Consider the following 27,108-nt stretch of genomic DNA (forward strand, 5'->3'; position numbering starts at 1 on the left):
AGTCCTAGAATACCTCTAGATTTCGAATTTCAGGCAAATTTTATAAAAACTACGGCTTATATCGGGAGGTCGGTTTATATGGGGACTATATGAAAACTTGGACCGATATAGCCCATCTTCGAACTTGACCTGCCTGCAAACAAAAAACGAATCTGTGCCAAATTTCAGGATGATAGCGCCATTATTGAAGGCTGTAGCGTGATTACAACAGACAGACGGACATGCATATATCGTCTTAGAATTTCTCCCTGATCAAGAATATATATACTTTATATAGTCGGAAATCGATATTTCGATGTGTTACAAACGGAATGACAAACTTATTATACCCCCATCACCATTCTATGGTGGTGGGTATAAAAAACTTCCAAAGATGTATTATAGAATTTTTGTTTAATGATTTGACGCATTTTTAATTTTATGAAATTATGAACCTCTATTCAAGTGCACACCCTGATCCGTTTGAATACTTTCATCCCATTCATTTTGATCAGAAATGTCTTTCAAATTGCACACTATTTTTTTTTTTTCAGAGGAGAAAAACATTTTATCAACATTAAATTTGGAAATATTAATATTTGGAAGGAGTATATTTTTTACTTCAGTTATGAATTTAATACAAACGTTTTTAATGACATCTTTATCAAATTCAGAAATTCGTCACTCGTCGCTGGGCATTTCAAAAGAATACCCTAAATACCAATATTGATTAAAAAAAAGAATCAATGCCACCTTCACAATAATCAAATTCTATATTTTGCAATTTAGTTGAGTTTCTTAAGCCTTTGAAAGTCTAATCCGAATTTTTGTATGAAGAGATATCGTCAATTAAACTCAAAACTGTTCAAATTGAAAAAAAAGCACCAAAAGCACTAAATGAAAATGCCCGAAAGCACCAAGTTGGTGCTTTTTTTGAAAAGGCACTAAAAAGGCAATTTTGTGTATTTTTTGAAATCAAAAAGCACTAAATTTAGTGCTAAAAGCACCAAATTGGCATCACTGGGTTTTGCTGTGCTATAGCACTTCTTTACTTTGTCATTGTAGCACTTTCGCTGAAAAATTTTATTACTCTCGAGACTGAACGAAACCAAAAACCTGGAATATTGTTTCCAATATTTTCGACTTATTCGTTTAAATAGTAAATAAAAGAAAATTCCCTCATTTTTATACCCTCCACCATAGGATGGGGGTATATTAACTTTTTCATTCCGTTTGTAACACATCGAAATATTGCTCTAAGACCCCATAAAGTATATATATTCTGGGTCGTGGTGAAATTCTGAGTCGATCTGAGCATGTCCGTCCGTCCGTCCGTCCGTCTGTTGAAATCAACTTCCGAACGAAACAAGCTATCGACTTGAAACTTGGCACAAGTAGTTGTTATTGATGTAGGTCGGACGGTATTGCAAATGGGCCATAGGTCCACTTTTACGTACAGCCCCCATATAAACGGACCCCCACATTTGGCTTGCGAGGCCTCTAAGAGAAGCAAATTTCGTCCGATCCGGCTGAAATTTGGTACATGGTGTTAGTATATGCTCTCTAATAACCATGCAAAAATTGGTCCACATCGGTCAATAATTATATATAGCCCCCATATAAACCGATCCCCCGATTTGGCTTGCGAGGCCTTTAAGAGAAGCAAATTTCGTCCGATCCGGCTGAAATTTGGTACGTGGTGTTAGTATATGGTCTCTAACAACCATGCAAAAATTGGTCCACATCGGTCCATAATTATATATAGGCCCCATATAAACCGATACCCCGCTTTGAACTCCGGAGCCTCTTGGAAGACCAAAATTCATCTGATTCAGTTGAAATTTGGTACGTGGTGTTAATATACGGTATCCAACAACCATGCAAGAATTGGTTCATATTAGTCCATAATTATATATAGCACCCATATAAACCGATCCCCAGATTTGACCTCCGGTGCCTTTTGGAGAAGCAACATTTATCCGATCTGGTTGAAATTTTGTACGTGGTAGTAGTATATGATATTTAACAACCATGCCAAAAGTGGTCCATATCAGTCCATAATCACATATAGCCCCCATATATACCGATCCCGAGATTTGGTTTTGGAGCCTCTTGGTGGAGCAAATTTCATCCGAGTCAGTTGAAATTTGGTACATTGTGCTAGTATAGGGCCGTTAACAACCATGCCTAACTAGGTCCATATCGGTCTATAGTTATATATAGACCTCAGATCCATATCAATAATTGTATATAGCCCCCATATATGCGACCCCCATATTTCAATTCTGGCTCCCCACGTACCGTGCAAAAGTCCATATCGATTCGTAATTATTTGTAGACTTACCTACACATACTTTTTTGTCTAATGTATACCACGTATGGACTAACTCACAATTTAGAAAACGATTTAAGATACCACAACCCAAGTAATTCGATTGTGGATGACAGTCTTTCGTAGAAGTTTCTACGCAATCCATGGTGGAGGGTACATAAGATTCGGTCTGGCCGAATTTACGGCCGTTTATACTTGTTATTTATTTAATATGTTTGACATTCAAAACCCTTGATGCTCCCTTTCGAAAGAATCACAAGAACAAGTGTGGGAGTGTGAAATGTCTACAAATGAGCCACAGAGGAAACCAAATCAAAAATTTAAATTAATCGAAAAAGTTTTACGGTGTAGCACAACCAACAACACAAAAACAAATCTAAAACAACGGCATACACAAAGGCAAATAAAATGATGAACAAATCACATATGTACATGGAGTACACATACATACGAACACACACACACACAAATATACATCCACATGAAATACATCAAATGTTAAGGACTTGAGTAAAATATCTAAACACTCCTTAACTCAAACTCAAACTTACGTCTCCAATCACCATACCATATGAAATTGCTTAGCTAACTGGACATGTGTTTCCTAGAAACTAGATAAACACTGAATGGTACATGTGCTCTTTTTGGGTTTTTTGTCCATGTCAGCACAATCATCCATGACTTCCATATATTTTCCTTCCGGTTAAGAAATCACTGATTGACTCCTTTAAAAGGAAATTATTTGATATGAATATGTCTCTCATATCATATTAATGTTGAAGGGTGAAGGTTTTTGGGGGGGGGGGGGGGGGGAGGTGGTTTGGAGCTAGTCGATAAAAAGACGGCTGGACAGGGACATAAACATATCCCTGAATTTATACACCTAGAAAAAAGTGACCCGTTCATTAGGTTAAAATGAACTAAAACAAGTGAGTAAAGTAGAAAGTCGGGCGGGGCCGACTATATACCACCCCTTCTCAATTAGTAAACATTGTTTGTGGGTTATCAATGGTATAGGGGAAAACCGCACTTCCATATTTAAGAATGGGGAATGGGAGTTTAATCACAATCTGGACAGAAATTCTGAACCTACAGAGTTAGTTTGCCACTAATATTGAGTCCATTATTAAACAAGTAAGTAGAAAGTCGGGCGGGGCCGACTATATGTTATCATACCCTAAACCACCCTTACTGGATTAGTAATCATAAGCATTTGTGGGGTAACATTGATATAGATCTTGAAGATAAACCGCACACAGAAAAAAATATCACCAAAATATTTCCAATTAAAAATTTAATTGAAGTTGAAATTTTTTTCAATTAATAAATTAATTGGTACAATTAACTTTTTAATCAAGATAGAAACATTAAGTTAATTTAGTCAATGATTGACAATTTTAAATTTTTTAATTAAAAAGTTAATTGATACAATTAACTTTTAATCAAATTCGGAAAAAGTGATAAATATTTTTTTTAAATTTTTAATTAAAATTTTTTTTCAAACAATCAATTGTTAATCCAAATAAAAATTCTAAGCCAATTCAGAATGTAATTGAAAATAGTTATCTTTTTTTAATTACTAAATTAATTGAGTTTTGCAATCAACATCAATTAAATTTTTAATTGAATCAATTAAAAAATTAATTGAAATTTGGTAATGAAATCAATTAATTTTTTAAACAATTTTTTCTATGCCCAATTAACACTGTGATTGATACTATCATTTTCGTGATCGAAGACATTTCAATTAAAAAATTAATTGGATCAATTATTTCGTGATTGAATCAGAAATTTTTTTTGTGTGCAGTTGCATATACTCGTATAAGAAAATTAATGGGTGCTTTGTCTCAATCTGACTATAGCTCATAGTCAGTGTTACCAGGGAAAATGTTCGGTTTACCCTACAAGGACAAAAAAAGTTCCCTACTTTCCCATACATTCCCAAATAATTTTCACTACCCTATTTTTCGTTAAATTTAAACAAATTTTACAAAACAAAATGGTTATAAGTACTTTATTATCTTAAAACTTGAATATGCAACGTATATAACCTAGAAAATAAATTTGTATTACTACCACAGTTGTAGAATTCTACCAAAATAGTATTTTTTTTTTTTGTTAAATCCCTATAGAAATAAAATTTTGGAAAAAGTTTCTATAAACAATTTTTTTTGAGAAATTTTCTACAGATATAAAACTTTGATAATAAATTCTATAGAAATAAAATTTTGAGAAAAAAATCCATAGAAATAACATTATGAAAAAACTGTTTTATAGAAATAATATTTTGAAAGAAAATCTATAGAAATACAATTTTGACAACATTTTCTATAGAAATAAAATGTTGACAAAATTTTCTACAGGAATAAAATTTTGACAAAAATTTCTATAGAAATATTTGTTTGGTAGATTTGTGGCAATCTTCAAATTTTGTTAGAATTTTTTTTGGCACGATTGGTAACTGTTGTTACCACACATTTTTAAAAATCAAGCCTTACCGGCTTCTAATTTCCTCCTCTAGAGCCACCAAAATGTAAAAATTATTACAAATTGTGTTAAGTGAAAATTTCCCTACATTGTGGCCCTACGTCCCTACAAGACGCTAAATATTAGAAAAAAACCTACATATAGGAATTTCCCTACTTCTAGCAACACTGGCTGTAGTTGATATAAGAGGTGGAGAACTATCGATAGCACTATCGGCACTATCGATTGTTGGGCAATATCGAGCTACTATCGATAGCAGCCAGACATTTTCGATAGTAGTCGATAGTTTGGCTTTCACATCACCAAATATTTTCCTTTTTTGTGACGTCTGCTGCAGCAATAAAAGGAATGGATCGCTTTCTCCAAAGAGGTGTGATATTTACTTTTAAAGTAGTTCTGAGTTTTGACTATCTGTTGAATTTCAGCTAAACTTCGGAGCTCCATGACAAACATCCCTGCAACAAAGCGGGGCAAATTGTTTTCGAGAGGCGAAAAATGTTAACATTATTTTATTTTTAAACCAAACCTTTTGGATCAAATAACATTATATCGTAAAATATTCATATTAAAATATTAAACAAATTTTAAATGCGAACCAAATATGTATATTATTGTAGACGATACTATCGTCGAATATCGATAGTACTATCGTCAACTACTATCGTCGACTATCGATGGCGCCGACTATCGATAGTTCTCCACCTCTAGATGATATTGCAACTTACGGAGTTATTATGTCACTAATATTGAGCCCATTATTAAAAAAGAGAAAATCGCTCAATTAGTACTATGACAAAATTTGGGAAATCGAGCGATGCATATATATGGAAGCTATATGTAAATCTGAACCAATTTGCATAATATTTTGCGGGTTTGCTTAATACCACAAAAGGTTACCTTTGTACAAAATTTGAGTAAGATCAGTTATGAAATGAAGCCTCTTTGGTCAAACATAAGGTTATTAGGGACAAATTTTTCAAAATCGGGCGATACATATATGGGAGCTATAATCTGAAACCGATTTCGATGAAATTTTGCACATATACTTAGTACTATAGGGACTGAATCTAGCCAACTTTGAGTAAGATCGGAAAATAAATAAATATTCTATGGCCAAATTTGGGAAAATCGGGCTATACATATACTCGTATATGGAAAGCTATATCTCAATCTGAACCGATTTCGATGAAATTTTGCACATACAGTTAATGCCTATAGAAGATTACATTTGGCCAACTTTGAGTACTATCGGTTGATAAATAAGGGTTTTATAGCCAAATTTAGAAAAATCGGGCGGTACTTATATATGTGAGCTATAGCTAAATCTGAACCGATTTCGATGATATTTTACACATAGAGTCAGTCTTTTAGAAGATTAGAGTAAGCCAAGTTTGAGTAGAATCGGTTGATAAATAAGGGGTTTATGGCTAAATTTGTGAATATCGGGGCGATAGATATATATGGGAGCTATAGCTAAATCTGAACCGATTTCGATGATTTTTGGCACATATAGTAAGTGCTATAGAAAACTAGATTTGGCCAACTTGAAGTCAGATCGGTTGATAAATAAGGGACTTATGGCCAAATTTGGGAAAATCGGGTGATACATATTAGAGGTGTGCACCGTGACACGAAATTTGTCGCGACTCATGAAAATATTCGTGACTCACGCGTGAGTCGTGATTCACGCTGACGGCAACGGCGTGAATGTGCGTGAGCGTGATTAACAAACCAAATGTCGTGCGTGAGCGTGAGTCACGAAAATAATATCTTCGTGAGTGTGCGTGAGTAACGAATTTCGGAAAAATGCTTACGAGTTCAATTCATTTATAATTTTAGTGACAGCCTAGGTGTAAAGAGTCAACGCTCTCGATTTTAATCATATGTTTTCAATCAGGTTCTATAGGTAAATTACTCATAAAATTATCGTGAGTCACGACATTTTTCGTGAGTCACGATATTTTTCGTGAGTCACGACATTTAAAAGATTTTCGTGCGTGAGTACAAATTTTCTTTTCGTGAGTCCTACCCAAAAATATCGTGCGTGAGTGTGCGTGAATAAGATTTCTCCGTCGTGAGTGTGCGTGAGCGTGAGCAAAATATTACTCACGTGCACACCTCTAATACATATAAAATATATATATATATATATATATATATATATATATATATATATATATATATATATATATATATATATATATATATATATATATATATATATATATATATATATATATATATATATATATATATATATATATATATATATATATATATATATATATATATATATATATATATATATATATATATATATATATATATATATATATATATATATATATATATATATATATATATATATATACCAATTTTCATCAAAATCGGTTAATAATTGCGACCGGAATCCTGCCAACAACAAATACATGGACGGACGGACGCCAAGCGCTAGATCGACTCAGAAGGTGATTCTGAGTCGATCGGTATATATTTTATGGGTTCTAAAATCAATATTTCTGGTAGGCACATTGTTTGGCAGATCAAAGTTATTATACCCTGACCACTATGTGGTTTAGGGTATAATCATTTTTATATTTTATGTAAATTTTTTGAAGCTATAAATCAATTAAGGTGGGTATTAAATTCGAGCTTAGCCGTATTTTTTCACGATTAATTTTCTTTAATAATCCATTTTAACGAAAATTTGCTTTGGACCATTCTCCATCAAGTTATAATAAAATATGCAACAAATATGTATAATTTTATGCCTTTTTTACTGATTTAGTTTTTACTTTAGCGGCTAAACTCAAACTTAATACTCACCTTTAGACATAATAAAATAAACTTTGAGTTTTCGATTTCATTTAACCAAATGTAGTCTATCGAAATCGGAAATCGAACTATACTAAATATAGCTATCATTACATTATATTAGCTTGTATTTCTAGTACCCTTAAAATTAGAGCTTAACTTTCAACCTTTGGATAACACCCAGTCATTTTATGTGCAAATCTATAAAGAAAAATAAACTAAAACTACTTTGCATATTTTTAAGTTTCCATTAGGGGATAAAGTTTTATTCACCTAAAGTTATCTGTCGTTTTTTATTTTGTAGATTGTCAAAGACCTTTTTGCATGAAAAAGTTATAAAGTAAATGCAAATATAATTGAATTATGAAAACACACGAAACAAAAAATAAAGTGTAAAAAAATCTTGTATTAGAAAATCAATTGAAATGGGTTTAAGTATAATTTTTTTGTGGGAAACATAAATGAAAATAAGTTGGATTTTTTTGGTGAATGCAAAACAAACCTCTACTACTGGGTCGAACCAGGAGAAATGTGACATAGTACGTCAGGGATGTTGGATTTGCATACACGCTCACAAAAAATCGCTTCTGTAACATATACTCCCAAACATATTTTGCTTCAAGCATATATATTTTTGGGTATTGCCCAAACATTTATATGCTTGATCTCTTCCAATATATAATATGTTTGAAAGCATATTGGTCTAAACAATATATGTTTGGGTAGTCTAAGTTCCAAACATTTTGTATTTTTGCATCCAAATTCAATAATGTTGTCTTCCAAAAAACAATATGTTATTATGTGAACATATAATATGTTTGGAAGCATTTTGCACCCAAAAATATTATATGCTAAAAAAAATTCTCCCAAACAATATTGTGCTCAAAATTTTATTTATTTATTTATATATTTACAATAATAATGAATTATGAAAAAAACAGGTAATATAGGTGCTAACAACATAGGTTTTCGACCTGAATGCTCAAAATTTTGTTTCTGCCCAATTGTATATTCCCCCACATCTTTCTCACTTCCACGAGATTTTTTAGTTCTTAGCACCTTTTTCTGTAATACAAACATTGTAGAAGAAATTATTCAATTGTATGATTTTTTTTATTTTAATTTTACCTTTTGCCGGACGGGGATTCGAACAGCGGACCATTCAGTTTGTAAGGATCAAAGAAGTAGCTGATCAATTGCCCAAGGAAAAATAAAATGTTAATTTTGTAATAACAAGCAACAACCACCAACTTAATTCAATATCGCTCCCTGTTAAATAGCGCTCCAAGCTACTAAACACATATATCTTTATAGGCTATTTCTAAATTAATATATGTTTGCATCCAAGCATATTATATTTACAAACATTTTATGTCCCAAACATAATATGTTCTAACATATTAACATATATGTCCCAAACATGTTATGCTAGTTTATGAACATTATATGCTTGCACTCAAAAATATTGTGTTTAAAAATTTGTGTTCCAAACATATAATGTTTATAGCCAAACATATGAAAAACAGTCTTTTTCATCCGTGTAGATATGTATATACAAAGATAATGTCCATATATCGAAAGATTACCAAAAAGAACGTAAACTTCGTGTGGTTGTTGCAAATTTCAAAAAAACCGTCATACACAATCGAATTACTTGGGCTGTGGCAACAGTTATCGATGGCAAGGTATTGACTTCAAAATTGTAAGTGAAGTCTATCAAGGCATATTTAGTAAGGTAGTTTTAGTATTAGAAAAAAATGTCATTCGCCATATTGAAACTTTGATAGTTAGTTCAATTAATTTACATTTCCCACTTGTTGAACAATGTGTTCTGCATACAAGTGCGAAATTTAATATAGAGAAAATCTGGAAATGTATCGATGTAGGCTTAGAAACGTGAGGAAATATGTAACACATTTCGCAAGAATAATTGAAGTAATTCTTACCAACAATTATGAAGAGCATTTATTTCGATACTTTTCTGTCATAAATATAAAACAAATTGAATATTTCAAAATTTTTGGTATAAAATAATTTTATTTTGAATTTTTATATGTCACAATTGTCAATTAACATTGACGTAGCTGGCAATATTCTCGTAAGGGGCAAACGCTACAATGTATGCTAAAAAAGAGAAAAAATAAATTCTGGTAGATGGGTAGAAACCAGAATATTTAATTCAATGATATATAATAATAGTTTAAAGAAATACTGCATGGTATTTGGTAGTGGAAGATTACAAACCCATAAGACTTCTTTACTTACGGCTATGCCATTAAGCAAATACCACACATATTATATTTTAAAAATGTATGTCTCAAACTCTACACGGACGAAAAAGACTATTTTTTCTATGTAAAAATTATATGTTTAGAACTCAAATTTATTAACACAATATTTTTAAGTTCAAGAATATATGTTAATGTTCATAAACTAGCATAAAATGTTTGGGACATATACATATGTTATATGTTAGAACATATTATGTTTGGGTCATAAAATATTATATGCTTAGATGCAAACAAGTAAAATGGTGGAAGTAACCAATTGGCGTCTTAAAAATATATCCACACAAAGAAAATTTCATTCAAATTTTTTACTATCAGTGTATGCCCTAAGGTGAAACATAATATGTTTGAATAATACAAACAATATTTTGTTTGGACCAATCCTGAAAATATATATGCTTGAAGCAAAATGTGTTTGGGGTATATGTTACAGAAGGGATTTTTTTGAGGGTGTATATGCACGATTGCAACGGTTGGTAGAATTCTACCAAATATGGCAGATTTTTTACTGTTTGGTAGATTGGTAGAATTCTTCATGTTTTGGTAAATTTTACAAAATATTCCTCTTCAGCTAACACGTACAAAATTTTCTATAGAAATAGATATGTGACCAAAATTTCTTTAGAAATTTTGACAAATTTTTCTATAGAAATAAAGATTTGACCAAAATTTCTTTAGAAATAAAGATTTGACAAAATTTTCTATAAAAATAAAATCTTGACAAAAATTTCTATAAAACTAAAATGTTGACAAAATTTTCTTTAGAAATTTTGACAAATTTTTCTATAGAAATAGATATATGACCAAAATTTCTTTAGAAATTTTGACAAATTTTTCTATAGGAATAAAGATGTGACCAAAATTTCTTTAGAAATAAAGATTTGACAAAATTTTCTATAAAAATAAAATCTTGACAAAAATTTTCTATAAAACTAAAATGTTGACAAAATTTTCTATAAAAATAAAATTTTGATAAAATTTTCTATAAAAATAAAATTTTGACAAAATTTTCTATAAAAATAAAAATTTTGACAAACTTCTCATTAAAAATAAAATTTTAACATAATTTTCTATAACAATAAAATTTTGAAAAAATTTTCTATAAAAATAAAATTTCGACAAAATTTTTTATAAAAATAAAATTTCGACAATTTTTTTTATAAAAAATAAAATTTCGACAACATTTTTTTATAAAAAATAAAATATTGACAAAATTTTCCATAAAAATAAGATTTTGACAATATTTTCTATAGAAATAAAATTTTGATAAAAATTTCTATAAAAATAAAATTTTGGCCAATTTTTCTATAAAAATAAAATTTTGACAAAATTTTCTATAAAAATAAAATGTTGAAAAAATTTTCTATAAAAATAAAATTTTGACAAAATTTTCTACAAAAATAAAGTTCTGACAAATATTTCTATAAAAATAAAATTTTGACAAATTTTTCTATACAAAAAAAAAATTAACAAAATTTTCTATAAAAATAAAATTGTGACAAAACTTTCTATAAAAATAAAATTTTGACAAAAGTTTCTATAAAAATAAAATTTTGACAAACTTTTTTATAAAAATAAAATTTTAACAAATTTTTCGATAAAAATAAAGTCTTGACAAATTTTTCTATATGAAAATAAAGTTTTGACAAATTTGTCTATAAAAATAACATTTTGACAAAATTTTCCATAAAAATTAAATCTTGACAAAATTTTCCATAAAAATAAAATTTTGGCAAAATTTTCTATAAAAATAAAATTTTAACAAAATTTTCTATAAAAATAATAATTTGACAAAATTTTCTATAAAAATAAAATGTTGACAACATTTTCTATAGAAATAAAATTTTGACAAAATATGTTTTATTTTGTTTGGTAGTTTTTTGGTAAAATTGACTCAAAATTTTTGTAGATTATTTTTGACTTGAATGGCAGCCGTGTCTGTATGTCGCAAACAAGTTATGCTAGTTTATGAACATCATATGCTTGCACTTAAAAATAATGTGCTAACAATGTGAGTTCCAAATATATAATTTTTACATCGAAACATATGAAAAACAACCTTTTTCGTACGTGTAGAGGAGACTATAAATAATTATGAACACAATATAATATAAATAAATTGTAATTAGAGGGCCGAAGTTAAACCGCATCAGTTGTAATCCATGAGGATTCCGATGTTAAATCTTGTAACGTCGGTTTATATGGGATAATAATTATGGACCGATATGAACCAATTTTTTCTACAATATACTAATATCACGTAACAAACAAAATGCTCCGGAAGTCAAATCTGGGGATCGGTTTACATGGGGGCTATATATAATTAAGGACCGATTTGGACTAAATTTTTGCATGCTTGATAGAAGGAATATACTAATATCACGAACCAAATTTCAACCGGATGGGATAAAATTTACTCCTCTCACAGAAATTAATCTGGGGATCGGTCCGGAAGTAAAATCTCAGGGTCGATATACATATATCTAAAAGTGGTTCGATACGGCACATTTGTAATACCGTCATAATTATTTATAGACGCCTCTATATAGACCGATCAAGAACTAGGGAGACTTCTATAGGTATTTAATCTGTTTTTTATCTAACATATGGACTAACTAACGGATCGAACCTACGACCCTTTGTATGCGAGGCGGGCATGCCAACCATTTATTCACGATAGCTAACCAAATGAATGTTTCTGTCAAATAAAGTTTTATTTTTTACTTCAGCTTGTGGGTGCCGAAAACTATGCTGTATAAATATAACTGATTGACTGTTTGTATTGCTTGTGTGTTGATGGATATAGCGATAATTGTCTGTTGATGACAATAGAAGCTACGTAGCCCAGTGGATATCAGTCCATAATCATATATAGCCCCCATATGAACCGATCCCGAGGTTTGGTTTTGGAGCCTCTTGGAGGAGCAAATTTCATCCGAGTCAGTTGAAATTTGGTACATTGTGCTAGTATTTGGCCGTTAACAACCATGCCTAACTAGGTCAATATCGGTTTATAGTTATATATAGCCCTCGGATAAATCGATCCCCAATCACACAAAAACGGGTCCATATCGAGTTCATAATTGTATATAGCCCCCATATAAGCGACCCCCATATTTCAATTCTGGCCTCTACGTACCGTGAAAAACTCCATATCGATTTGTAGACGTACCTATTCATACATTTTTTGTCTAATATATGCCACGTATGGACTAACTCACAATTAAGAAGTTTTAAGATGCCACAACCCAAGTAATTCGATTGTGGATGACAGTCTTTCGTAGAAGTTTCTACGCAATCCATGTTGGAGGGTACACATAAGGCCTGGCCGAACTTACTGCCGTATACACTTGTTCTTTCTTCTCGTAACAATTTAAAAATAATCTTTTTAGAACATAACAAATTTTGAAATGCATATCTAACGACACAAATAACCTTTTTCTTCATCCACACAGGTACGACGATATCTTAAAATAAACATCAAACGCCCAAGGCCATACACTCCTCAGGATCTCGAGGACAAAGCCATTTGCCTCCATATCATTGGCGAACAGTGTCTTTTTTGTCACAAAACAACAAAGGAAAAAAAACTCAACAAATAAAGTGCAGACCACCGCCAGTGGCAACAACAACTAAATGGCAAATAGACAAAACCAGCAATCGAGTAAACGACGACGACAACTAGTGCTTAGTTTTTGGCCACCAACATCATGCATTATGATGGCTGTAGTATTTATGGTCCTTTTAGGAGGTAGTGGAAGCACCGGCGTAAATGCTTTAAGCGGAAATCGGTTACAACAGCAGCAGTTGGTAGGAAACGAACATGGCCAGGATAATAGCAATAGCAACAATAATGGAGATGGAGGAGTAGATAATTATATTATGGTAAAAAATTATGTAAATTAACCATATTTAATATTTGTGTGTAATATCTAAGAGATGTATATTTAGCTGGGCGATAGGGAATTTTGCTGCAAACATATAACTATGCTCTGTATGATTGGTTAAAAAATCTGGTAACCAGGTAATAACTCTATAGAAACAACCCAGCAAAAAAAGCGTCGCCAAAAAAGTAGTGAAAATGTTCTTTTTGGATCCGGAAGTGGTGCAAAATTGGCGCAGAAGCGATGAATTTAACATGAATTTAACAACCGTTGCACTGAATTTGAATTGCTTTTTATGGTGTGATCTGAATTCATTGTTTTGGATGTGAATTAAAAAATTTTATGATATTTTGCCAATTAAATATATTTTTTTTAATTTTTTACGATATTTAATGAATTCTAACGGTTGTCTGAAACGTTTGACCTCAAATATTTTTAAAAATTTGCATTTCTTCTAAAATGGATTTATCATTTTCATCCACAAAACTTGAATAATCTGCTTCATTTTATTAATTCTTATTCTGTTTTTAATCTATTTGAAACGAACAAAAGTCAAAATTACCCATTAAAAATATGAAAAAGCGAGTTATAAAAAAATGAGTTAAAAGAACTCCCTGTGTAGTCAAAATAAAGAACATTTTTGGAAGTGCTTTTAGAGTTGTGCCTTTAGAAGAACTTCCATTTTTTTTTTGCTGGGAACACACAAATTTTTTTTTTCTGATTCAATCACGAAATTAATTGATCCAATTAATTGTTAATTGAAATGTCTTCAATCGCAGAAATGATAGTATCACTTAAAAAATTAATTGAAGGTCAATTAAAAAGTTAATTGATCCAATTAAAAAATTAATTGAAGGTCAATTAAAAAGTTAATTGATCCAATTAATTGATACTATTATTTTTGTGATTGATTTTTGTTTCAATTAAAAAATTTGTTGAATCAATTAAATTTGTAATTGAATATTTTTTAAAACTCAATTAAAATTTTAATTGGAAAATTTTTCGTGAAATTTTTTTGTGTGAAGTATATACGGCCAGGCCGAATCTTATGTACCCTCCACCCTGGATTGAGTAGAAATTTCTACTAAAGATTGTGATTGTGGTAATACTCACCGATGGCCAGGTATCTTAAAACTTGTTAACACCGTCTTCTAAATTGTAAGTTAGACCAAACGTGGAATAGTAGAGGCAACAAAGTATATATGGGGAATTTTACAAATAATTACGAACCGATATATAAACTTTTACGGTAATTAGAGAGCCATTCAAATATGGGGGTCGCTTTTTATGGGGTCTATATACAATTATGAACCGATATGGACCAATTTTTGTGTGATTGGGGATCGGTTTATCTGAGGGCTATATATAACTATAGACCAATATGGACCTAGTTTGGCATGATTGTTAGCGTTCATATACTAGCACAATGTTCCAAATCTCAACTAAATCGGATGAAATTTGCTCCTCCAAGAGGATCTGGAAGTCAAATCTGAGGATCGGTTTATATGGGGGCTAGATACCATATAATTAAGGGCCAATATGAGCATGGTTGTTAGAGACCTCATACTAACACCACATACAAAATTTCAACCGGATCGGATAAATTTTGCTCCTCCAAGAGGTTCCGGAGGCCAAATGTTGGGATCGTTTTATATATAATGCTATATTTAACTTTGAACCAATATGAACTAATTTTTGCATGGTTGTTAGTGTCCATATACTTACACAAAATACAAAATTTCAACTGAATCAGATGAAATTTGCTCCTCATAAACCAAATCTGGGGATCGGTTTATATGAGATTGGATGAATTTTGCTCCTCCAAGAGGCTCTGGAGTTTAAATCTGGAGATCGGATTATATGGGGACTATATATAATTATAAACCGATATGGACCAATTTCTGCATGGTTGTTAGAGACCATATGCTAACACCACGTAACAAATTTCAACTGGATCGGATAAATTTTGCTCCTCCAAGAGGCTCCCAAAGTCAAATCTAGTGATCGGTTTATATGGGGGCTATATATAATTATAGACCGATATGGAATATGGTTGCATGGTTGTTAGAGATATACTAACACCACGTATAAAATTTCAACCGGATCGGATGAATTTTGCTCCTTCTAGAGGCTCCACAGGTCAAATCTCGTGATCGGTTTATATGGGGGCAATATATTATTATGAACCGATATAGACCAATTTTCGCATGGTTGTTAGAGACCATATGCTAACGTGGTGTTAGCCAAATTTCTATAGGATCAGATAAATTTTGTTCCTCCAAGTAGCTCCGCAGGCCAAATCTGGGGATCGGTTTATATGATAATTATGGACCGATATGGACCAATTTTTGTATGGATGTTAAAGACCACCAAATACCGAATTTCAACCGGATCGGATGAATTTTGCTCCTCCAAGAGACTCCGCACATCAGGGGATCGGTTTATATGGGAGCCAACCATGGTGGCTCCAGCACTCCCAGTATAATGGTAACAATCAACGCTACGATAAACAAAATAGTTATTCACATTTCAATGCTGGGGGGCTGCAAAAAGCAATCACACTATCAATAACATCAAAAATTCTTTTGTAAGTTTGTAAACAATAAAATTAACTGTCACTTGGATAAATTAGTCAGTTGTCAAACGAGCGGTTTAGAAATTTGCGAAATACTAATGACGCTCCTTTTATTCATTTTTTAATACACAGCAAAAATCGACTACGGAATTAGTTCCCAGTAATGGAGAAATCTTGGACGATGACGACGAAATAGATTTGAAAGAAAACAGGATCGGCGATGGTTTGCCAAGAAGCCAAGTACATTTTCGGTAAGTAAAATGTTGTTTAAAATAACTGCACTAATAGAAAAAGTTTCGCTATATTAACGAAATGTGTCGTTAAAAGTCAGCCAATGAAACAAATTCGTTAATACAACGAATTTTTTCGTTAATATAACGAATTTTCTGCAAATCAACGTAACGTTTCGTACAATTAACGAATACTGTCATTGCATTAATGAAAACGTTTCGTTATAACAATGAAAATTTTTCGTTGGCTGACTTTTAATGAAATTTTCTTTGTGTGTGTATAAGGCCTTTGTAAGTCTTAGTTACAAATAATAATAAATTAAAATTAAAATCAATTTTTGGGGCATAAACATTCGAGAGGTTAATCGCGAGATGACATACATTTGTGGAAAAGATACAGGGTAGTTGACACGAAGTCAAACTAGAAATGGCACAACATGATTTATACCGCTTACAAGCCACCAAAAGCTTTCCTTTTGAGTTTAAATTATATTGGAGTTGGCGAACACAAATTATATTAAAATTATACTGATAGCGTTGCCAGACGCCATTGCGGTAATCTCCAAAAAGACAACAACAAAGCTTTTCATTTAAGCTATCTTCTGTCCTTCATCAGGATGACTTTTAAATGGTAACGTTTTATCTGGAAGAAGCATTGAGGCAAAATTATTCGCAAGCCACCATCACTTTATTAGAATCGACTAATTGAATTTTGACTGTAAGATTTGATTTGATTTTCTATACGAATGATATTTTGAGAAAAATTTCTATAGAAATTTAATATTGAGAACAATTTCTACAGGAACGACAATTTGAAAAAATGTTTTATAAAATAAGATATTGAGAAAATTTTCTATAGAAATAAAATTTTGAAAAAAATATGCTATAAAAATAAAATTTAAAAACAAACATATGCTATACAATAAAATTTGAAATTTTTCTATAGAAATAAAATTATGAGAAAATTGTCTATAGAAATAAAATTTTAAGAAAATTGTCTATAGAAATAAACTAAATAATTTTGAGAAAATTTTCTTAAGGAATAAAATCTTGAACATTTTCTATAGAAATAAAATTTTGAGAAAATTTTCTACAGGAATAACATTTTGAGAAAATTTTCTAGAAGAACAAGATCTTGAAAATTTTCTACAGATTTTTTTATATAAATTTTAATTTATAATTTAAATTTTTTTAATCGAATAAAATATTGAGAAAATTTTCTTGAGGAATAACATTTTGAAAAAATGTTCTATACGAATAAAATATTAAGAAAATTGACCATGTTCCCAAATCCACTTCCAGGTGAATGTGAATCAATTCCACGATTTTCGTGTCCTACAATCCACTTTCACCGGAATTTTCGTGAAATCAATTCACTTCACAAAAGTCTTGGTGAAAGTTGAATTATGTCCAAGATGGGTGTATTTCCGGTTAAAAAAAGTACTCGCGTAAAAAATTTTAAATTTTTTATATTTAATACATGAGTTTTATTAAAACTGCGTCGTTTTTAATTAAAAAAATAATACATTATAATAAGTCTATTGATTCCACTTATTTTGATTTCCGCCTTAGTGAATTTTTGGGTGATTTGTTCAACCCAGCTGGTTACAGAAAAGTTCAAAAAAGAGCGTGGAATTAAGAACACCAAATTTTCACGTTCGTGTATTTGACGTGAATAGTGGAAGTGGAATTAAAGTGGATATCGGAACATGGGTGAATTTTTCTATAAAAATATAATTTTTGTGAAAATTTGCCATAAAATATAATTTTGAGGAATTTTTTTTATAAAAATAAAGTCATGAAAATTTCCTGTAGAAATAAAATTTTGAGAAAATTTTCTATAGGAATAAAATTTTGCAAAAAAAATCCCTATAGAAATAAAATTTGAAGAAAATGTTCTAGAGAAAACAAAAATTTGAAAAAAAAAATTGAGAAAAATTTGGAGGAAATGGTCTAGAGAAAACAAAATTTTGAGAAAAAACCATTGAGAAAATTTTCTATAAAAATAACATTTTGAAAAAAAAAATATAAAAATAAAATTTTGACAAAATTTTCTGTAGAAATAAAATGTTGAGAAATTTTTCTATAGAAATGAAGTTTTGAGAAAATTTTCTATAGATATTCATTTTTAAAAAAATCCCTAAGAGAGAAATAACAAGTGAGGAAAGTATAAAGGCGGGCGGGGCCGACTATATTATACCCTGCACCACTTTCTGTAGATCTAAATTTTCGATACCATATCACATTTGATAGACTTTTACAAAATCTATAGACTCAAAATTTAAGTTGGCTAATGCACTAGGGTGGAACACAATTTTAGTAAAAAATAAATATGGGAAACATTTAAATCTGAAGCAATTTTGAGGAAACTTCGCAAAAGTTTATTTATGATTTATCGCTCGATATATATGTATTAGAAGTTTAGGAAAATTAGAGTCATATTTACAACTTTTCGACTAAGCAGTGGAAAATGTTGGTATTTTTACCATTTTTGTCGAAATCAGAAAAACATATATATGGGAGCTATATCTAAATCTGAACCGATTTCAGTCGAATTTTGCACACTTGACTATACGACTAAGTGTTATGTTTGTACAAAATTTCAAGCAAATCGCTATAAAACTCTGGCTGCTGGGTCCATATTAGTCCATATCGGGCGAAAGATTTATATGGGAGCTATATCTAAATCTGAACCGATTTCTTCCAAAATCGATAGGGTTCTATTCTGACCCAAATTAGGAACATGTGCCAAATTTGAAGGCGATTGGACTTAAATTGCGACCTAGACTTTGATCACAAAAATGTGTTCACAGACAGACGGAGGACGGACAGACGGACATGGTTATATCGACTCAGGGACCCACCCTGAGCATTATTGCCAAAGACACCATGTGTCTATCCCGTCTCCTTCTGGGTGTTACAAACATATGCACTAACTTATAATACCCTGTTCCACAGTGTGGCGCAGAGTATAAAAATAAAATTTTGAAAAAAATTTCAGTAGATATAAAATTTTGAGAAAATTTTCAACAGAAATAAAATTTTCTGTAGAAATAAAATTTTGAGAAATTTTTCTATAGAAATGAAGTTTTGAGAAATTTTTCTGTAGATATTCATATAAATAAAATCCCTAAGACAGAAATAAAAATAAAATTTTGAAAAATTTTCAGTAGATATAAAATTTTGAGAAAATTTTCAACAGAAATAAAATTTTGAGAAAATAATATAAAATTTTCTATTTTCTATAAAATCTTGACAATTTTGCTATAGAAATAAAATTTTGAGAAATTTTTTAGAGGAATAACATTTTGAAAAAATGTTCTATACGAATAAAATATTGAGAAAATGTTTCTATATACGAATAAAATATTGAGAAAATGTTTCTATATACGAATAAAATATTAAGAAAATGTTTCTATAAAAATAAAATGTTTGTGAAAATTTGCTATAGAAATAAAATTTTGAGGAAATTTTTTATAAAAATAAAGTCTTGAAAATTTCCTATAGAAATAAAAATTTGGGAAATTTTTCTATAGGAATACAATTTTTTATAATTCAATATTTTTTTAAAAAAATCTAATTTTCGTGTTATTCCATACTAAAAAAAGTCCATTGTAAGTTCTCCAGTAGCAATTTTACCTTGTTGGTGCAAGCTAAAATCGTTAAAATATATAAAATTTGACACACTTACAAGTCAAGGGTATTTATACACCCAAAAAATTCTCGCTAATAGAAGGGATCAAATCTATGAGGTTGTTTCATACTAACCTCATCATAGACTTCATCAAAAACTTCAAAATAAGATTTTTTAGTTTTGGAAAAATGTTCTTCATTTTTGGCACGTTTGGCAACCGTGATCTGAAGTTAGATGGTCTGGGTTACATTCCTTTAGACTGCAGGTATGTCCATCTCTCCACTTTGGCTGAGATAAAAGAGCGATGATGCCTTTTAGGGATTGGAATGCTCAAAATGTCAAATCTCGGAATCGGTTTGTGTAGTTGCTAGAGAGCAGATAATTAACGAATTTCAAGTGGATTGGGCACCAAATGCGTCCGGTGGACTCATAGTAACTCAAATCTGGAAGTCGGTTTATATAGGACGCTCCAGAAGCCTGTAGAAGGCTAATATCTGAGGTCCTTTAAGTTAGGGGCTCTATCTAAAGCTTTACCGATGAGACCCAATTGTTATGTGGCACGCAATACGCTGTGCAGACTTAGCAATAATAAGGAGTTAGGAGGCAAACATGAAATGCGACTGCGTTCATTGATAGGGGAGAAGCTCACGAACTGGACAATGAACGACTTTTACCAACCAAACGGAATGCATTGTAGGAAAATTCAACATTATTTTTTTAATTTCTTTCTTTAAATACTCCATTATAGATATCCTACTTTGACCATGATAAAAAGGGCACCCGGTGGATTTGTGGGAATGCGAGGTAAAAAGAGCCCCTACAATGATGACCCTGAAGACAATGATGATGCGGGTGGTTATACCCGTTTGACATTTCCCTGGCAACAATTGTCGGAAGCTGAGAATGACGGTGATCTAATTCATTGGAATGACTACGCCAAAATGAATGGCATGCGCTATAAAAAAGCTCCCACCATTGTCTATGGTCCACGTGGCAACAAATTTAATATGGGCAATGGTGATGCCTATCGTTGGCAACAATTTCTCCAAAAACTCGATGAGGAAAGTATGCGTAGCATGATTATGGATGATTTCATGGATAGCCTCGTTAACGATCCTCTTGAAGTTCAAAATGAAATTACGAAAAGGGCTCCAACAGGATTTACCGGTCTACGAGGTAAACGATTACCGTTTCGGGAAGATGAAGATGAGACATCGCCAGATATGACTTTGGCTGGCAAACGAGGATTGGCCAATACTTTTGTCGGAGTACGAGGCAAGAAGGATGTGTCTCATCAAACCTTTAAGCGTTCTGCCCTAGGTGGTTCTGAGGTATGTTGACAGTTGATCCCCCTTTGAAGGCCCATAGAAAACAATGACTTTATTAAATTGTAGCGTTATTTTTTTGATTTTTGGAAAAAGTCTTCACCTGCTGGTGGTGGTGCTGGCAGTAAACGTCAGAGATTTCATGATTTCGGTAATAAATTCGTTGCTGTACGAGGTAAAAAGAACGATGTGAATGGAAATGATCATGAAATAACATCGACCCTTAAGGGTGACATCATAGGATGGTCTTCATTACCTTCGACATCATCACTATCATCTTCTTATATTCAATCGAGTCGAGGCATAACAGGTAATGAAATGCGCCTTTTGTATGGAAACAACGACAAGCGTGCACCCACAGGCTTTTTGGGTATGAGAGGAAAAAGGCAGTCATTAACAACGGGTAAGTGTACACCGAAAAAAATATTTACGTGATATTAAAGATTACGGAACATAAATTTCAGGATGCGCCACCAAACTAAGAAAATGAATTATAACGAGTAGAAAATAATTCAAAGGGGCAAACAGGGTGAACGTAAAATGAATGCAAAAAAATAAATAAAATATATAAACAAAAAACACAAAATTTGACGAAAATATTTCAAATAAAATTTTAATTGAGTTAAAAAAAAATATTCAATTAAAAATTTAATTGATTCAACAATTTTTTATACCCTACACCATAGGATATTGCTCTAAGACCCCATAAAGTATATATATTCTGGGTCGTGGTGAAATTCTGAGTCGATCTAAGCATGTCCATCTGTTGAAATCATAACTTCTGAACGAAACAAGCTATCGACTTGAAATTGGCACAAGTAGTTGTTATTGAAGTAGGTCGGATGGTATTGCAAATGGACCATATCGGACCACTTTTACGTATATATATATATATATATATATATATATATATATATATATATATATATATATATATATATATATATATATATATATATATATATATATATATATATATATATATATATATATATATATATATATATATATATATATATATATATATATATATATATATATATATATATATATATATATATATATATATATATATATATATATATATATATATATATATATATATTCCTGAAATTCCTAGGAGGAACATAGGGCCGTAACAAATGCATTCCATTTTGTTCTGTCATTAGCTAAGTTTTTTAGTTCTCGCCAAGTGTATCCCGCATCGTGTATTTCGGCATCTACTAGTCTTCTCCACGTGTTCGCTGGTCTACCTCTTCTTCGGCTTCCCTGTGGATTCCAGTCAAGTGCTGTTCTTGTTATGTCATCGTGCGGCTTCCTCAAGGTATGCCCGATCCACATCCATTTTCTTCTTCGAATTTCCAATAGTACAGATTGCTGCTTGGTGGTACGCCATAGTTCTTCGTTTGTGATAGTGTTTGGCCAAAATATTCTTACTATTTTCCTTAGGCAGCGATTAATAAATACTTGAATAGCCTGTAGTTCTTTGTTTGCGGAATTCCATGTCTCACAGCCATACAGTATTACTGATTTTATGCTTGCGTTGAAGATTTTGATTTTCGTGTTCCTCGATATATATGTTGAACGCCATACTTTCTCTAGGGACGCGAAAGCGGCTCGGCCCTTATTGAGGCGATTTTTTATATCTTCGGAGGAACCACCTTCGGATGTTATAATGCTTCCCAGGTAGCAGAATGTATTTACATTTTCAATTGGCTTCCGATTTACTGCAATTATATCATTGTTGTTCGCATTGATTCGCATGACTTTTGTTTTCTGGATATTTATGGACATTCCAGCAGTCGCCGCATACTCATTTAGATCGTTCAGCATACCTTAGATTTCTGTGCCCTTATGCGCAATCAGGCAGATATCGGCGGCGTAGTCGAGATCGCAGAGGTTTCCTTGTAGTCCCCAGGTTATTCCTCTGTGACTTTGGGATACTCGTGACATTATTACATCGAGGAGTATGTTGAAGAGGAGTGGTGAGAGGACACATCCTTGGCGTACGCCTATCTCGACTGTTATTTGGTCGCTAAGCTGCTGTTCGTGTCGTATTCGGCAAGTTGCACCGTCGTACAGGCTAGCTATTAGGCGGATTATTTTTTTTTTTTTGGAACTCTCTTACATTCCAGCGCTTTCAGTAATGCTTCGTGTCGTATGGTATCAAAAGCTTTCGTAAAGTCAATGAAGCACAGATAAAGTGGTGAGCGCCACTCAACGGATTGTTCGACTATTATTCGTATAGTGTTGACATGGTCGACACAAGACCGCCGCGCTCTAAAGCCAGCTTGTTCGTTTCTCAAGCTTGGATTTACAAAGTCTGATAACCGCTTGTTCAGGATATGTGATATTACTTTGTTGACCATGTTTAATAATGTGATTCCCCTCCAGTTCTTGCATAGAGATAGGTCGCCTTTCTTCGGGAGCAAAGTAATAATTCCTTCCTTGACTTCCGTCGGTAAGACTTCTGTTGACCAAAAATTTGATACAAATGGTTGTAAAAGTTCGGCACTCAGCGAGCTATCGGCTTTCAATAACTCCGGAGATATGTTGTCTGGGCCAGGAGATTTGTGGGACTTCAGAGATGAAATTGCTTGGGCTATTTCTGGTATGTTGGGACAGGAAGTGTCAAAATGTAGTGCTTCTTCATGCTGAGAGCAATTGCAGATGTTCCCCAGGGGGTGTGTGGGTGCCGTGAGCAGCTCTTTGTAGTATGTTTCCCATATTTTACGTATAGCCCCCATATAAACCGACGCTCAGATTTGGCTTGCGGAGCCTCTTGAAGGAGCAAAATTCATCCGATCCAAATGAAATTGGGTAAACGGTGTTACTATATGGTCTCTAACAATCATGCAAAAATTGGTTCACATCGGATCATAATTATATATAGCACTCATATAAACCGATCCCCCGATTTGGCTTGCGGATCCTCTAAGAGAAGCGAATTTCATCCGATCCGGCTGAAATTTGGTATATGGTATTAGTATATTGTATCTAACAACCATGCAAAAATTGGTCCACATCGGTCCATAATTATATATAGCCCCTATATAAACCGATCCCCAGATTTGAACTCCGGAGCCTTGTGGATGAACAAAATTCAGCCGATTCGGTTGAAATTTGGTACATGGTGTTAGTATATGGTCTCTAACAATCATGCAAAATTGGTCCACATCGGTCCATAAGCCCCCATATAAACCGATCCCCAGATTTAGCTTGCGGAGCCTCTTGGAGGAGCAAATTTCATTCGATTTGGTTGAAATTTGGTACATGGTGTACGTAAAGGGTGATACGGTCAAAATCTGGTCAATATAAACTTGACGTATTTCTTTCAATTTTGCATTTAAAAAACCTGAACACCCCTCATTTTGAAGGTGTGTGTGTGTAGAATGTTGCTCCTATTTTGATTTTGAAATTCACTCTTCAGTTGTCAAAATGCCGTCCAAATCAACCGTTACAAATGTAATTAAAGTGCTTGGGGAACGTTTGTCGACAGCCAGGAAGTCTGGATCGGGGGGAAATCGAAAACCGCAAGCCGCTGAGACGACAAAGAGAGTTGCCGGTAGTTTCAAGCGAAACCCTAACCTCTCTCTCCGAGATGCCGCAAATAAGCTGGGTGTATCGTCTACAACCGTGCATCGAGCCAAAAAACGAGCCGGACTATCGACTTACAAGAAGGTAGTGACTCCAAATCGCGATGATAAACAAAATACGACGGCCAAAGCGCGATCCCGGAGGCTGTACACGACGATGCTGATGAAGTTTGACTGCGTGGTAATGGACGATGAAACCTACGTCAAAGCCGACTACAAGCAGCTTCCGGGACAGGAGTTTTATACGGCAAAAGGAAGGGGAAAGGTAGCAGATATTTTCAAGCACATAAAACTGTCAAAGTTCGCAAAGAAATATCTGGTTTGGCAAGCCATCTGTACCTGTGGCTTGAAAAGCAGCATATTCATAGCTTCCGGGACTGTCAACCCAGAAATTTACGTGAAAGAGTGTTTGAATAAACGTCTGCTGCCTTTCCTGAAGAAACACGGTTGTTCCGTACTGTTTTGGCCGGATTTGGCATCTTGCCATTACGGTAAAAAGGCCATGGAGTGGTACGCCGCCAACAACGTGCAGGTGGTTCCCAAGGACAAGAACCCTCCCAACACGCCAGAGCTCCGCAACACGCCAGGGCTATTGTCAAGCGAAACCTAAAGAAGACCAAAAAACTGCTAAGGACGAGCAGCAGTTCAATGCAAACTGGCTTTCTGTGGCGAAGAAGGTGGACAAGGTGGCTGTACAAAATCTGATGGCAGGTGTCAAGCGTGAGGCCCGGCAATTCGGATTTGGAAAAGCGAAAGCCTAACTGAATATTTTTCCTGAATTTTATACTAATTGAACTTGAAAAAGAAATTTAATTTGATATTTTAAATAAACGATTTCACCGATTTACACGCGTTTTCCCTTGACCAAATTTTGACCGTATCACCCTTTATAGTTAGCCTATCACCAAAAAAATCTACCAAAATTTTATTTCTATAGAAAATTTTGTCAAAATTTTATTACAATACAAAATTTTGTTCAAGATTTTATTTCTATAGAAAATTTTGTCAAAATTTTATTACAACACAAAATTTTTTTCAAGATTTTAGTTCTATAGAAAATTTTGTCAAAATTTTATTTCTATAGAAAATTTCGTCAAACTGAATTATATACGTATTTAATCGGCCTTTCACTAATAGAAAAAGTTTCGTTATATTAACGAAATGTGTCGTTAAAAGTCAGCCAATGAAACAAATTCGTTAATACAACGAATTTTTTCGTTAATATAACGAATTTTCTGCAAATCAACGTAACGTTTCGTACTATTAACGAATACTGTCATTGCATTAATGAAAACGTTTCGTTATATCAATGAAAATTTTTCGTTGGCTGACTTTTAATGAAATTTTCTTTATGTGTTTTTTGTGTAATATATACCCCGTATGGACTAACTTACAATTGAGAAGACGGTGTTAAAAAGTTTTAAGATACCTTGCCAACGGCAAGTGTTACCGCAACACAAGTAATTCGATTGTGAATGACAGTCTTTAGTACAAGTTTCTATGCAATCCATGAGGGAGGGTACATAAGATTCGACCTGGCCGAACTTACGGCCGTATATACTTGTTTTAATTGAAACAAAACTCAATCAAAAAAATTAATAGAATCAATTAATTTTTTAAATGACTTTAAATTATTTTTTTAATTGACACTATCATTTCTCTGAAGGGAGTCTGTTTCTTATTTCTTTTGTGAATTTAACCCTAGCTTAGACACCAATGTTTTTCTACATTATCTGCCACTATTTACAAATGTAAATATTTTGTTTCCTTTGTTATTTTTAAGTTCATAACCGCTTTTTTATGTTTATTTTGCATTCTGATATCCGCTACAGAAAAAATATTGTTGTTTTTGAACATTTTCTGTTCGACATTATTGAAATCGGTTAAGAGTTAGATATAGCTCCCATATATATCTTTCGCCCGATATACACCCAAAAACGGATTTAAATTGGATAAAAATCCTC

At 32.4% G+C, this 27,108-nt stretch overlaps 1 protein-coding gene across 2 annotated transcripts in view; it reads left to right on the plus strand.

The window, feature by feature from the left end:
* Tk (Tachykinin) overlaps positions 1-27,108 on the plus strand; it is a 152,094-nt gene that overhangs the window by 119,547 nt on the left and 5,439 nt on the right. Inside the window, exons 3-6 of one of the 2 annotated variants that reach the window (XM_075290617.1) lie at positions 13,356-13,785; positions 16,492-16,610; positions 20,972-21,554; positions 21,618-21,951. In XM_075290617.1, the coding sequence (XP_075146732.1) occupies positions 13,537-13,785; positions 16,492-16,610; positions 20,972-21,554; positions 21,618-21,951 (1,285 nt within the window). In that variant the 5' untranslated portion in view covers positions 13,356-13,536. The remainder of the gene's footprint in view (positions 1-13,355; positions 13,786-16,491; positions 16,611-20,971; positions 21,555-21,617; positions 21,952-27,108) is intronic. The other variant, XM_075290618.1, reaches the window with a different exon arrangement.

The sequence above is a fragment of the Haematobia irritans genome, chromosome 1 (genome assembly GCF_050003625.1).
Source record: "Haematobia irritans isolate KBUSLIRL chromosome 1, ASM5000362v1, whole genome shotgun sequence".
Taxonomy (NCBI): Eukaryota; Metazoa; Arthropoda; class Insecta; order Diptera; family Muscidae; genus Haematobia; species Haematobia irritans.